The sequence below is a fragment of the Dipteris shenzhenensis genome, chromosome 24 (assembly GCF_047967505.1).
Source record: "Dipteris shenzhenensis isolate YYH24624 ecotype China chromosome 24, Dip_SZ_1.0, whole genome shotgun sequence".
Lineage (NCBI taxonomy): Eukaryota > Viridiplantae > Streptophyta > Polypodiopsida > Gleicheniales > Dipteridaceae > Dipteris > Dipteris shenzhenensis.
In genome coordinates, this window is record NC_141619.1 from 14,590,466 (window position 1) to 14,605,239 (window position 14,774).

Sequence of the window (14,774 nt, forward strand, 5' to 3'; positions counted from 1 at the left end):
GTTGGACCCAGTGATTGAGACCACGGTTTTCAACACTGTCTATCCTATTGCATTCCGGATGCCCAAAAACCCCTACCTATCAGTTCTTGTGAGATTCGGTGGAGGATTTTCAGAGTTATAGATCTCTGTGTATTCGATTTCGTCTCTCTGTTATGCATTTTTCATTCTAAGGTTTTGAAACCTTAGATTTATGCCACATGGCAGTGGATAAGTGTTGACTCCCATTTCTCACTCATCGGTTGGGATTTTGGAGTTCCGACAGAAGAGAGATATTTGCAAATTTTCTTGTTGATTCTAATTATGCAATGGCGCCCATGTTTTGAGGCATCTCAAGTTCTATTTTCAGTAGCGGTCATTACCGTGGGACTATGATTTCTTGAGCATACCTTATGTAGATCACTCTGGTTGTAGTTTGAGCAGTGTGTGCTCATTCGTGGTGTGCATTGGGTTGCAATGGATGATTTATAGGCCATTTGGATGCATTGCGGTCCTTATTGGATGTGCTAATAGGCCTAAATTGCCTTGTGGGATGCTATTTTTATGGACGCTTTGCACATGGATGCTATTTTATGCTGAGGGACAGCTTTGACACATTGCAGGTGATGCACTGATAGTGCTATGCTCTCTTGGATGAGATATTATTTATGCATATGCTAGTGGACGGTGTTTATGCTTGAGTCATTTGGCACTTATTGGCATTTTGGATTGCCATTGCAGTTGACATTTTCTTTTGGGCCAGATTTGCTCATATGGATGCATAGTATATGCACATGAGTCAGCTGCATCTTTTGATGCTTTGAGCTTTGAGTTTTGGTGATATTTCACTCTATTGTGGCATACACATTTGGGTGCACCTAGTATTTGGTGTGATTCTCTCTTACAGGCACTAGCATTTGGAATTTTGCTTCATTTGCATTATGGCATCCTCTTCCATGTCTGAAAAGGAGTTTTTCAACATGAAAAAGTTTGATGGGACAAACTTTTCTTTGTGGAAAGAACAGATAAGGGATGTGCTTATTCAAAAGAAGTAGATAAAACCCTTGGCAAGGAATGAAGCTAAGCCTGCAAATATGTCCGAGGATGATTGGAATGAGTTGGATGCATTAGCAAAGTCTACTATTAGATTTCATCTTGCAGAGTCAGTTTATTTCACAGTAGTAAATGAGCAGACTACGGAAGATTTGTGGAAGAAACTGTGTGCCACTTATGAAAAGGAAACTGCCTCTAATAAAGTTTACCTCATGAAGAGGTTGTTTGAGCTACAGATGAAGGAAGGGGTCTCCATTGCTTCTCACTTGAATGAATTCAATATTATTTTCAGCCAGCTCAGGCTCAGAAGATGAATTTTGATGCAAAGACTAAGGCAATATTTCTCTTATGTTCATTGCCATCCTCATGGGATACCTTCCGTATAGTTGTCAGTAACTCTGCACCTAGTGGAGTACTGAAATTTGATGATGTTGTGGGAAGCTTATTGGCCAAGGAGATTAGACGGAAGTCTATGGACGGCAACAAGCAGGATGCAGCCTTAAATGTGCGAGAAATGTGCAAAGGGGTAGATCACAGTTCAGGGGGAAGTCCCAAGAAAGAGGGAAGTCTCGTAGCAAATCCAGGGCACGGAACATTGAGTGTTACCACTGTGGCAAGAAGGGCCATATGAAAAAGGATTGCTACAAGCTGAAAAGAGAGCAAAAGGATAAGAAAAAGAATGCAAATTGGGGTGCAAATCAAAAGGAAGAGAGTCCAAGGGAGGACAAAGGAAAAGTGAAGATTGAGGAGATCAATGCAGTCACACATGATAGTGACAATGACATTCTCTTTATGTCTAGTTTATCTGTAGAGTTGCTTACCACTTCATATGATGCATATTCCCAGGATTGGATTTTGGATTCTGGTGCTTCATTCCATGTTACTCCCCATAGGGAATGGTTCTCCACTTATGATAGTGGAAAGACAGGTTGTGTGCATCTTGGAAATGACTATGCATGTGACATAGTGGGAGTAGATGACATAAAGTTTTCTTTTGCAAATGGGTTTGCATTTATTTTGAAACATGTGAGACATGTGCCTAAGTTAACTAAGAGTCTTATTTCAGTGGGTTAGCTAGATGATGCTGGTTTTCACACCACTTTTGGCTTTCAAAGTTGGAAAATTCAGAAGGGCTCTATGCTTTTGGCCAAGGGTGCCAAGTGTGGGACTTTGTATCCCTTACATGTATCAAGGGTATTTGATCATATTGTTGCAATAACCGAGCAGCCAAGCACTTCTTTGTGGCATTGCAGGTTGGGGCACATGAGCCAGAATGGAATGAAACTCTTATGCCATTGGGTTATGTACCGCATTTGAGTTTCTCTGATTTTGAATTTTGTGAGCACTGTCTCTATGGGAAGCAGACTAAATCAGCCCATAAAATAAGGGGAAAGAAAGAGTTTGAAAAGCTTGATTTGGTGCATTCAGACATATGTGTCCCATGCCTACACGGTCATTAAGCGGGGTTGAATACTATGTAACATTCATTGATGATGCAACTAGGAAAGTGTGGGCTTATGCTATAGCTTGGAAGAGTGATGTGTTCTAGGTATTTCAGAAATGGCTGGCCTTGGTTGAGAATCAGTCAAGTAGAATGCTTAAATGCCTACGGACTGACAATGGTGGAGAGTATCTCTTTCATGACTTTCTGTGATACATGTGGGATTAAGAGGGAGCTCACATCCCCTCGTACTTCAAAGCAAAATCCAGTTGCAAAAAAGATGAACCGTACCATTCAAGAAAGGTTGCAATGCATGCTTTCCAATGCAAGTATTTCTGGTGATTTTTGGGCTGAGGCAATGAAGATTGCAGTGCATGTGATCAATAGATCACCTAGTAAGAGTTTGGATGGTGGTATTCCTAAAGAGGCATGGAGTGGCAAGAAGCCCTCTTACTCTCATTTGCGTATATTTGGGTGTGAGGCATATGCACATGTGCCGAAAGAGCTTCGAAAGAAGCTAGATCCTAAGTCTAGGAAATGCATCTTTCTGGGTTATGGTGAAAGTGGAGAGATGGGCTATCGTCTCTAGGATCCAGAAGCAAAGAAGATCATACGCAGCCATGATGTAGTCTTCAATGAGAAGACAGCAAGTTGTCCATGCACCAAATGTGCAAGAAATGGTACCACCAAGTGCTCCCATAGGTATACAATCAAGGGTAGATGATGGATCATCTATTGGTGGAAATGATGAGCCAAATGTGGCTGATATGCAGGTGGGACAGCAAGCTGAAATGCCCTTGAGAAGATCATCTAGAGTGTCTAAACTTCCTGATAGGTTTGTTCCAGGGGTAGACTATGTGATGCTTACTGATTGCAAGGAGCCTTCTTGCTATAGAGAGGCTATGATGCGCGAGGATCAATGCAAGTGGGAGTATGCTATGCAATCAGAGATGAGTTCACTTATGAAGAATAAGACTTGGGACTTGGTTTCTTTGCCACATGGAAAGAAAGCATTGCCATGTAAATGGGTCTACAAGATGAAGGTCACAGGTGATGATGTGCCTAGGTACAAGGCCCGTTTGGTCGCTAAAGGGTTCAAGCAAGAGAAGGGTGTGGACTTTGACGAGATATTCTCTCCAGTTGTGAAGATGACCACACTTAGATGCATGCTTGGACTAGTGACATCAGAGGATATGGAGCTTATGCAGATGGATGTCAAGACAGCTTTCTTGCATGGGGATTTGCATGAGGAAATTTACATGGTCCAGCCAGAAGGCTTTGAAGAAAAGGGCAAAGAGCATTTAGTTTGCAAGCTGAAGAAGAGTCTCTATGGTCTTAAGCAGGCGCCTAGAGAATGGTATCAAAAGTTTGATGCTTTCATTCGGTCCCAGGGTTTTAAAAGGAGTGAAATTGATCACTGCCTCTACACTAAAAGGGCTAAGGATAATAGCCTGATAATCCTGGCACTATATGTGGATGATATGCTATTGGCTTGCAAGAATACTTATGAGCTAGATGCATTAAAGGCCAAGTTACATGAGGCCTTTGATATGAAGGATTTGGGACTTGTAGGTCATATTCTTGGTATGCGCATCACGCATGATCAGAGTAGGAAACTCCTTTGGCTTTCACAGAAGAAGTATGTTACAAAAGTATTGCAGCGTTTCAATATGGAGGGGGGGAAGGCAGTGAGTACTCCATTGCCTCCATATGTGAAACTGAGTCATACAGATAGTCCCAAATCAGATGAGGAAAGGGCCATGATGGCCAAGGTTCCTTATGCATCAGCAGTTGGGAGTCTTATGTATGCTATGATAGCTACTAGACTAGACATTGAATTTGCAGTGGGAGTTGTTAGCCATATATGGCTAATTTAGGAAAGAGGCATTGGGAGGCAGTTAAGTGCATCATGAGGTACATGAAGGGTACCAAGGAGATGTGCATCTGCTTTGGTAGAGAAGACATGCGTGTACTTGGGTACACAGATTCAAACTATGCAGGGCATGTGGATAGTAGGAGATCCACTTTTGGTTATGTGTTCACCTTTGTAGGTGGTGTAGTGTCATGGATGTCTCGCGCACAGAAGTGCATTGCTTTGTCTACCACAGAGGCTGAGTATGTTGCAACCACAGAGGGTTGCAAGGAGGCTATATGGTTTGATCGGCTAGTGGGAGATTTGGGGATTCATACAAGTGTACCGACATTGCATAGTGATTCCATGAGTGCTATTCAGCTAGCACGGAATCTGGTCTTTCATGCAAAGACTAAACACATTGAGGTCAGGTACCATTTCATCAGGGAGGTACTTGAGGACAAGTGCATAGAGCTTGTCAAGGTTCATACAGATGATAACCCTGCAGTTATGCTGACGGAGTCTACGTAGTTAGCAGTTTGAGTATTGTCGTGTATTGATGGGCATTGGATAGTATGCTCACTGGTTGTTCTCCCTTAAAGTCACATTGTCCTTTAAGTGGGAGCTTGTGGGGGTTAAAGGTCACTGTGCCTTTACCCCGGTTATGTACAATACTCAAACACATATATAAATGAATGAAAAAGAAGATTAGGGTCCTGCACCCACCAAAACTTGTGTGGCTCTCTGTTTCTCTCTCTTCCATTCTTGCTTCCGTTGAGAGCACTCTCATATAATGCCTGATTGACCATGCAAAGCATAATCGATAGACACAATACTTTGCACACGCATCAACCTAGTTGAACTTGACTTTCTTGCAAAGTGGCTCCCCCATCCGACAAGTACTTGTTTGAATATCACACCTAGGACTGTGTTTTTTTATGGTTGTCCATGACACCAAGGCAAAAATGGTGGCGTGCCCATCCCATAAGTACTTGTTCGAATAACACATCTAGGACTGTGTTTTTTGAAGGTTGTGCATGACACTAAAGCCAAAACAGTGTTTAATGCTTGATCTTGACAATGCAAAGAATATCCAATGGACACAATACTTTGCACACACCTCCACCCAGGTTGTATTGACTTGCATACAAAGTGGAACCCCCATCTGACAAGCACTTGTTTGAATAACACACCTAGGATCATGTTTTTTTATGGTTGTGCATGACACTGAGGCACAAATGGTGTTTAATACTTGATATATCATGCCAATCATATCCAATGGGCACAATACTGTGCATGTACCACAACCTAGGTACTATTCAATTTCATGCAAAGTGGCGTGCCCATCCGATAAGTACTTGATCGGATAACATACCCAGCAGTGTGTTTTTTTACGGATGTGCATGACACTAAGGCAAAAATGGTATTTAATGCTCGATTGACCATGCAAAAGATATCCGATGGGCACAATACTTTTCCTACACCTCAAACTAGGTGGTATTGACTTGTGTGCAAAGAGGCACACTCATTCGATAAGAACTTGGTCAGATAACACACCTAAGAGCATGTTTTTTTACGCATGTGCATATCATTAGGGGGAAAACGGTGTATAATGTGTGATCGACCATGCAAAACATATCCGATGGGCACAATACTTTGAAAGTGCCTCAACCTAGTTGAAATCAACTTGCATGCAAAGCGGAGGCCCCACCCGATAAGTACTTGTTTGAATAACACACCTAGGACCGTGTTTTTTTATGGTTGTGCATGACACTAAGGCAAAAACGGTGTTTTATGCTTGATCAACAATGCAAAGCCTTGATTGCCTATGCAAAGCATATCAGATGGGCACAATACTTTGCATATGCCTCAAACTATTTGGTATTGAGTTGTATGCAAAGTAACGTGCCCATACCATAAGTACTTGTTCGGATAACACACCTAGGAGCGCATTTTTTTACGGTAGTGCATAACACAAGGATGAAAATGGTGTATAATGCGTGATTGACAATGCAAAGCATATTAGATGGGCACAATACTTTACGTGAACCTCAACATAGGTGGTATTGACTTGTGTGCAAAGACATGTCCCCATCCGATAAGCACTTGTTTGAATAACACACCTAGGACTGTGTTTTTGGATGGTTGTGCATGACACTAAGGCAAATCCCTTGACCATGCAAGGCATTTTCGATGGGCACAATACTTTGTGGGAGCCTCAACCATGGTGTTATTGAATTTCATGCAAAGTGGTACACCCATCCAGCACTTGGTCGGATAACACACCTAAAAGCATGTTTTTTTATGGTTGTGCATGACATTGAGGCACAAACGATGTTTAATGCATGATATACCATACAAAGCATATCCGATGGGCACAATAATTTGCACACACCTCAACCTAGGTGTTATTTAGTTGCATCCAAAGTGGCCTATCTGTCCGATAAGTACTTGATCGGATAACACACTAGGAGGGTGTTTTTTTACGAATGTGCTTGACACTAAGGCAAAAATGGTATTTAATGCTCAATTGATCATGCAATGCATATCTGATGGGAACAATACCTTACCTGCACCTCAACCTAGGTGGTATTGAATTTTTTGCAAAGAGGCACACCCATCCAATAAGTACTTGGTTGGATAACACACCTAAGGGCGTGTTTTTTTCCGGTTGTGCATATCACGAGGGAAAAAACGGTGTATAATGCGTGATCGACCATGCAAAGCATATCCGATGGTCACAATACTTTGCGCACACCTCAACCTAGATGAACTTGACTTGTGTGCAAAGAGGAGCCCCTATCCAATAAGTACTTGTTTGAATAACACACCTAGGACCGTGTTTTTTATGGTTGTGCATTACACTAAGGCAGAAACAGTGTTTTATGCTTGATCGACAATCCAAAGCATATTCGATCAGCACAATATCTTACACACACCTTAAAATAGGTGGAATTGACTTAAATCCAAAGTGGCGCACCCATCCCATAAGTACTTGATCGGATAACATACCTAGAAGCATGTTTTTTTACGGATGTGCATAACACTAAGACAAAAAAGGTATTTAATGCTTGATCGACCATGAAAATCATATCCGATGGGCACAATACTTTTCCTATGCCTCAACCTACGTGGAATTGACTTGTTTGCAAAAAGTCACACCCATCCGATAAGTACTTGGCCAGATAACACACCTAAGGGCGTGTTTTTTTACAGATGTGCATATCACTAGGGAAAAAACGGTGTATAATGCATGATCGACCATGCAAAGCATATCCAATGGTCACAATACTTTGCATGCACCTCAAACTAGTTGAACTTAACTTGGGTGCAGAGTGGAGCCCCTATCTGACAAGTACTTGTTTGAATAACACACCTAGGACCATATTTTTTTATGGTTGTGCATTACAGTAAGGCAAAAACGGTGTTTTATGCTTGATCGACAATCTAAAGCATATCTGATGGGCACAATACTTTGCACACACCTTTTGTGGGAAAAAAGATTTAATACAAAAGATGGTTTTTTGAAGTTGTTGCGTACGCAACAGGTTTTTGAGAAAAGAATCGGATTTGAAAAAAAAATCAAATTTTTCAAAAACTTGATTCTTAGAAGTTCTTGCGTACGCAATAGGTTGGAAATGAACTCACCTCTTGCAACATTTTGAAAATTTTGAGAATCCTAGAACAAGTTGATGAGAGGAGAGAAGCGTGGAGTGTGAAAGAATGAACTTTGAATGAAAGAGAGAATGAAGAACGTTCTACTTACAGTGAACCTAAAAGAACTTTAAAAACCTTAAAAACCAAAAAAACTAACGACCTAAAAGCTACCCATTTCCTATAAAACTCTACTTCTCCTCATTCTCTCTCACAACTTTCCTCAAGCTCCTCCACCACCTCCCCACCCAAGTACTCCCTTCCTCCCTACCTTCCCCTCTCCTACTGCTTCCCATCCCCTCTCCCTCTTCCTTCTCCCTGTTCCTTCTATTCTCCCTCTCATCCCTCCTCTAGCATGTCCTCCTCTCCCTCCCTCCCCCTCCCCTTCTGGCGATGAATCCTCTCCCTCCTCTCCCTCCCTCCCCTTCCCCTTCTGGGCGACCTTTTTTTTTTGCAGAGGCAGGGGCTTGGAGGTGAGGCGGCGCTTGCGAGGGAGGGGCTATGGCCTGGGCAGCAATGGTGAGGCTCGAGGGAGGGGGAGCAAGGCTCGGGGGGAGGGGTTGGCAAGGGCGACACTGGGAGGCGAGGTGGGTGAGTTGAGTGAGAGGGGATGCGTAGAGCGGGGGAGAGGTCATAGCACAAGGGGGGCGAGGGCTCGTAGGGCAAGGTGAGGGGGAGATGGGAGGGTGATTAACCCCCCCTGAACCTGTTGCATGCGCAACAGATTTAGGGGGGGGTAATCAACCTCCCCTAAGCCCCAAGGGAGGGGGCCTGTTGTGCGTGCAATAGGTTCTGGGGGGGTTAATCCCCTCTTCTTAAGGAGAGTCGGGGGGCCCATTCAGGCTTGAAAAAAAGGAGTGACTTTGTTCGTGGAGAGGCTTTGTACCAAAGCCAATATGGGACTGACATCGAGAAGAGATACATGCTAGGAAAGAATAGATTCTTGGAAAGATGCAAGTTTGAGCCCATTGATGGGCAACACTTTTGTGAAGCTTGCAGGATCGCCCTTGATGAGGGAAGAAAAGGAAACTTGCCATAGATTGAGTGGATGGAAAAGTTTCAACGGGTCATTTGTCATGTATGCATATTTAATGAGACTCAAAGTACATTCTAGAATCAGAAAGACTGAATTCTGCTCCATTTAGGTTGAAAAAAAGCTCTTCTATTTCTGAGATCCTGATAAAGGCAAGGGAGTTATTGGTGGGTTGTGGAAAGCCACAAACAGTGAAGGGCAAGAGACCTACATCTGAGTACATGGCAAAGAGGACTCAGTTCTATAGATGCTTGAAAGGTGTTGTAAGCAATACGCAAGGCATACCAAGTAATAAGGTTGAGGCCAAGGATCTGAACACCGCCGTTGCAAGATACAAGGATGTTACTTGTATTGACTTCCGCGAGAGGACTCAGTGTTTCAAAGCATGGTGGATGTTTGCCGTGCATATGAAACATGAAAGATATCCTTTGAGGCACCAGAGCACACTACAACTCAGAGGAAAGAAATAATGAAACCAATGTCTATTTTGGTGGAGCATTAAGGTTTGTTCCAGATACAATAACACAAGAAGTATGCAAGAAGATCCTCAGCGGTGACTGCTTCTTTGGAAAGAAGAGCAAGCATAGCAACTTGGATGAAGTGGTCACCTGAATGATTCAAAGTGAGGCTGCTCTCTCGGCACTATTGTTTTTATTAAAATCTGATGATGAGTTAGCTGGCAAGTCAATTGATGTGGATAAGAAGAAAGTGCTTAGCCTAGGTCAACTCCTTGATAAGACATGGGCTAGAAAGTGGTTGCTTCAATGGATGCAGATGCCACACTAACAAAGGATCTAAGAGCTAAAATGCCAAAGGTTGTTGAGACAGAATATATGGACATCAAGAAAAAGGCCTTGCAGTCCACTGCCCAAGGTAGAGAAATTGGTGGTTTGGATGATGGTTCTCCATTCAACTTCTCCTATGATATCTTGCATCAAAGAATGATACAAATTTTGCACACATCAATGGCATACATACATAGAATTTCATAACAATGAGCGGTGATGCTTGGGAGAAGCCATGTGTATTTTTCATAGATGAATTGCAAGACCTTGCAGTGTCATGGATAGTTGAACTTGTGCGGTTTATCATAAAAGGTCCTATGGTAGAAAACAAAAGATCAACGTTGGTCCTGTTCATGACAGAATCACAAAGGGATGCCTTGTAGGTGAGCTTGACATCTGCATTTGGGTATTTACTTTCAAAAGTATACCATGGTATAGTCCTATGCAATCATATGACTGTCTTGGAAGACACTACCATTCAAGTCTTGCAACCTTTCTTGATGTGCTTCTTATCCAGGGGTGGTGGCAATCTAATCAAAATTCCTTTAAGGACTCTCGAGCTTCATTACTTTGAGGACAATAAGGTTAAGCTTGATGTAGGAATGGTGGATTACAGAAAGCCGATGGATCTTGATGTGATACTAGAGATGACAAAGAATTTACTGAATGATGGGTGGGAAGTAGCATTGTATCGAATGGGTTTTGCTGCTGCTGAGAAATTGCTACGCCAAGGTAGAAATGTAAATGTCATTGACACCCCAATCAGATTGAGTTCTTTGACACATATTACAGTTGCACTACCTTCTTTGAAGAGGAAAATGTCAAAGAAGAGGGTAATGAGTTTGAGGGTGATGATTCTAGCTCAGGTGATGATGAGGATGAAACATGAACTTACAGACTCCAGAGCAGCCTACTAGTCAGAAACCTAGTAGTCGGGACCCTACTCAGGACCCTACTCACCAAGAACTTGGTCATGAGACTCTAGAGCTACCTACTAGTTAGGTGTTTGGAACTAAAGAGCAGACTACTAGGCAAGACGGTACTAGCTAGGACCCTGCTACTAAGACTCCAGTCTTAGAGCAACCTATTAGTCAGGACCCTGGTAGTCAAGGGCGCATTGAGGACATTGGTACTGTCTTAGAGCAGCCTATTAGTCAGGACCCGGGTAGTCAAGGGCTTGGCATTGAGGACATTGGTACTGGAACATGATGGCTGACGGCTTTGTAATTATCACAAGTTTTGAACTTCTATGTAAAGCGAATATCTAATAAAAAGTTAAGTACTTTTTTGATTTCTTTACTCTCATTATTGTGTATAAAGATTGTCTATGAGTTCCATTTTATACTTAATGGTGTATTTTAAACTTTATGTCAATGTATTTTTATAGTTAAGGGTGTTTTTTAATACCAACCACTTACACAGAAAAGGATTTATGTACACTACCTTTCTAAGGGGTTTATGTACACCACCTTTCTAAAAGAAATGGTCATAAAGGTGTGTGTGCATCCCACTTATACATAAAGGTGTTTATTTACACCACCTTTCTAAGAGAATTGGTAATCTATTGATGTTCTTAGGTGATAGTAGCTCAATTCATATGAGAAGTTATGAAGATGTTTATGTAGACCACCTTTGAAGAGATTTGGTTATGCATTGAATCTGTTCTTAGTACGTAAACGTAGGTCAATATGTACACCACCTTTCAAAGAGAATTGGTGATGTATTGATGTTCTTAGGCAATAGTAGCTCAATGTAAATATTGAAAAGTTTTTGAATGAAGGCCAATACATGTACACCACCTTTCAAAGAGAATTGGTGATCTATTGATGCTCTTAGGTAATAGTAGCTCAATGTACTTGCAAATACTTTAATAGCAAGATTTTCATGATCATATTAAGTAGTAGAAGAGTATACTATCTATCCTTAGTAAGATATGCATCATAAGAAGTATGTACTTAATCACTAAATCTTTTGTTTTGAGTTGTCAAATCTAGTTCAAAAAACAACATTACTAGTATATTCAAAAATTTTGGACTGTTTTTTAGTCCATTTCTCAAATTGGACTTTACATAAGTCCAAAAATTTTAAATAATGTATTGTAGGCAAATTTTTAGCTAGGGCATATGCTACACCTACTCACGACATTGAGGTGGATTGTGGTGATTTTTCCCACCACCAAGAAATGAATCTAAGGACTAGTAGTCACAGGACAAGACATGTATCAAATAGAAACATGCTATAGGAAACCCCCTCAGATAGAGGCTACCATATGAAGATAAACCTCAGTAGTACATTATGCGAGACCTTGCTGTGGAAAAACAAAATGTGATATCTGATTGGAAGAGGAAGGTGGGGAAGGAGAAAATAAATTTGATTCTAGAATTAGAGGTGGTTGTTGCTAGTGAGTCTAAGGGCTCTAAATAGGTTGAATCTATTAAGCATACCATAGGATGGGTGCACAACTCGTGAACAATGCCACTAGAAAAACTAGATGGATAAGGGAACAAGACTCAAAGGTGTTAACCTCATAAAAGTTTAATGTACCATGTGTATTCAAATGGAGGGGTATTTTAGTTTAACTAATTGAAAATTTTAAACAAGATTACAATAACAAGGAGGGGTTTTTTAATTCAACTATGGCCTTCCTTCCTAGTGTAAGGTCACATACAAGGAAAAAATTAGGGGCGAATTTTAGCCCAAGGGCTAATTTAAAGCCTTTTCCAGGTTGGCTGGGCTAATATTTAGAGCTTTAAATTTGATAAATTAGCCCAAAAATAAAGGTGGGCTAATTTTGAGAGCCTCAAATTTGATAAATTCTCTCTAAAAGTGGTAGGTGGGCTAATATTTATAACTCTATATAGGGAAAGATTCGACCATTGACCTACGCTTTTATAATCTTGTTCCCACCTTATTTTTTACCATGACGACTCACATAATTCCCAAGTATTATTCTTATACAAAGCTTCCATTTCTTCATTCATAGTAGTTTGTTATTTTGGCTTGTCAACTGCATCTTCAAAGTACACCTAGGTAGTTCTTGGAAAGATGCATGCATCGCAAGTAGATTCCAAATGGATGGACTCTGTGCAAGTCCTTTTGCTTCATCTCTTTTTGCATTTAGAAGCTTTGTGCTTGTCTCTATGCTAATTTATGCGCTTAGAACAAAGTGATGCAAACCTTTCAATTGGTCTTGCAATTCAAAGAAACGATAACAATTTATCGATTTCAATTAGACCACACATGGAGCAACACACACAAACACAATGCTACATGTGGAACAAGTAGAAAGGCCACTCAATTGCCTACATATAGACACATAGATGCAAAGATTAATTTGGTTAAATTCAAAGAGGAGGGCCATAGGGGGATTGCCGTGTTGTGGGAAAAAGAGGAGAAAATTGGAAAAAGGAGGTGAGTACTGTTGGAAATTTCGGCACATAGATAGCAAAGATTAATTTAGTTAAATTCAAAGAGGAGGGCCATAGGGGGATTGCCATGTTGTGGGAAAAAGAGGAGAAAATTGGAAAAAGGAGGTGAGTACGGTTGAACGAGATTGCTGTTCGGTTGAGTGCCACAAGCCATTTCCGGGCATTGTTGAGGTTTCTGATCCTTTTGAAAATTTGGGCTCATGAAACTCACTATATATTATCCACTGATCGTTAGCCTTTGCATAGCGTTCTAGCTCAAGTTCCGCCATGGATTGCTCCCCCATCACACTGCCTTTTTCTCTTCGCCTAAGCTTAATATTATTGCTGGCTGCTCTTTCCGCCATCTCAAGCCCCCTTGCAGTTGCTAGCATCCCTCACGGCACGCCCACTTCCATCACCCTCGCAGGCAATGCCTTCTGCGATCTCTGCCATGAAGATCGCTTCACCAACAATTCTCTCCTCCTTTCTGGTAATGCCCTCTTTATTTTTCCGTCTCTAGCATTTAGCATTCCTTGCTCGCCTTACTGCAACATTGGGAAGTTTGTTCTCATAGTAAAGCTTCTAAGTTCTTCTTTCTATCGTGCTCTGTAGGTGCCACAGTCGCTTTGACGTGCCAGACAACAAACGCTAACAGCCCTCGCTTCACAGTCGAAACATCTACGGATCACCACGGTGCATTTCGCCTTCATCTCAGCGCCAGCTATCGATTACAACAATGTGAGGTTCGCCTAGTCGGCAGTCCGCTCAGCTCGTGCAGACGCACTACTCGATCCTCCACGGCTGCTCTTGCCTTGCAACCCAAGCAGGAGGAACAATTCATCGACTTTGCTGTCTCGCTCAGCTATCAACCCAAATCCCTGCCAAGCTTCTGCATCGCCCCTAATAGCAAATCGGTCGAGGAAAGAGGAAGGCTTTCGCCTTCTGTGCTGCGTTTCCCCTTCAGTTTCTTACCTAGGCAAGGCCTTCCAAGCTTCCGAAGGATGTCCCCAAGCCGCTTTCGAAGCTTACAACAATCGATTCCCCCAAGCCCGGGCTTTAGCTTCCCTCCGCTACCTCCTTTTCCTCCATTTGGGTTCGTGCCGCCTCCTTCGATTCCCTTAGTGCCTTCCGTCCCACCTGCTTAGTAATATGTACGCATTTGCCTTCCCTTAGTAGTATTTGCCTCTCGCGTGTCTCCGATCTGCATGGCTATAATAAACGCGATACATTTCTACTAGCGAGCATATTACTTTCACATTGAAATATATTAGTTTAATGCTTTATGAGCAAATATTATTTTGTATCTATAAAGAATAACTACAAGATAATCTAGCATGATGTCTACAAAGATCCACTTTATTGTTGATGGCTGTAGTTACAAAGATCCACTTTGTTGTTGATGGTTGTAGTTTGAGTTTCTTCTTGTCGAATGTCCTCCTTATCCCTCAATAATCCTTAACCTCTCGGAGTAAGGGTTTTTTGGGTTTAGAATGAGATAATATAAATTGAGAATAAAGATGTTTTGTAATTTGAGTATACCGATCCCTTCTTTGAAATTTCATAAAAATTGCCA

The 14,774-nt window shown here is 41.7% G+C and overlaps 1 protein-coding gene across 1 annotated transcript; it reads left to right on the forward strand.

Annotated features, from left to right (window-relative positions):
* Window positions 1-13,464: 13,464 nt before the first annotated feature.
* LOC147886254 (uncharacterized) lies at window positions 13,465-14,360 on the forward strand. The gene is made up of 2 exons (XM_087395967.1): window positions 13,465-13,691; window positions 13,814-14,360. Exons 1-2 carry the CDS (start codon window positions 13,490-13,492, stop codon window positions 14,344-14,346), a joined length of 735 nt encoding a protein of 244 aa, XP_087252093.1. The 5' UTR covers window positions 13,465-13,489; the 3' UTR covers window positions 14,347-14,360.
* Window positions 14,361-14,774: the final 414 nt, after the last annotated feature.

Coding starts and splice junctions, on each gene's coding strand:
- LOC147886254 (XM_087395967.1), top strand. CDS start 13,490: ATGGATTGCTCCCCCATCACACTGCCTTTTTCTCTTCGCCTAAGCTTA. Junction 13,692..13,813: donor CAATTCTCTCCTCCTTTCTG/GTAATGCCCTCT, acceptor CGTGCTCTGTAG/GTGCCACAGTCGCTTTGACG.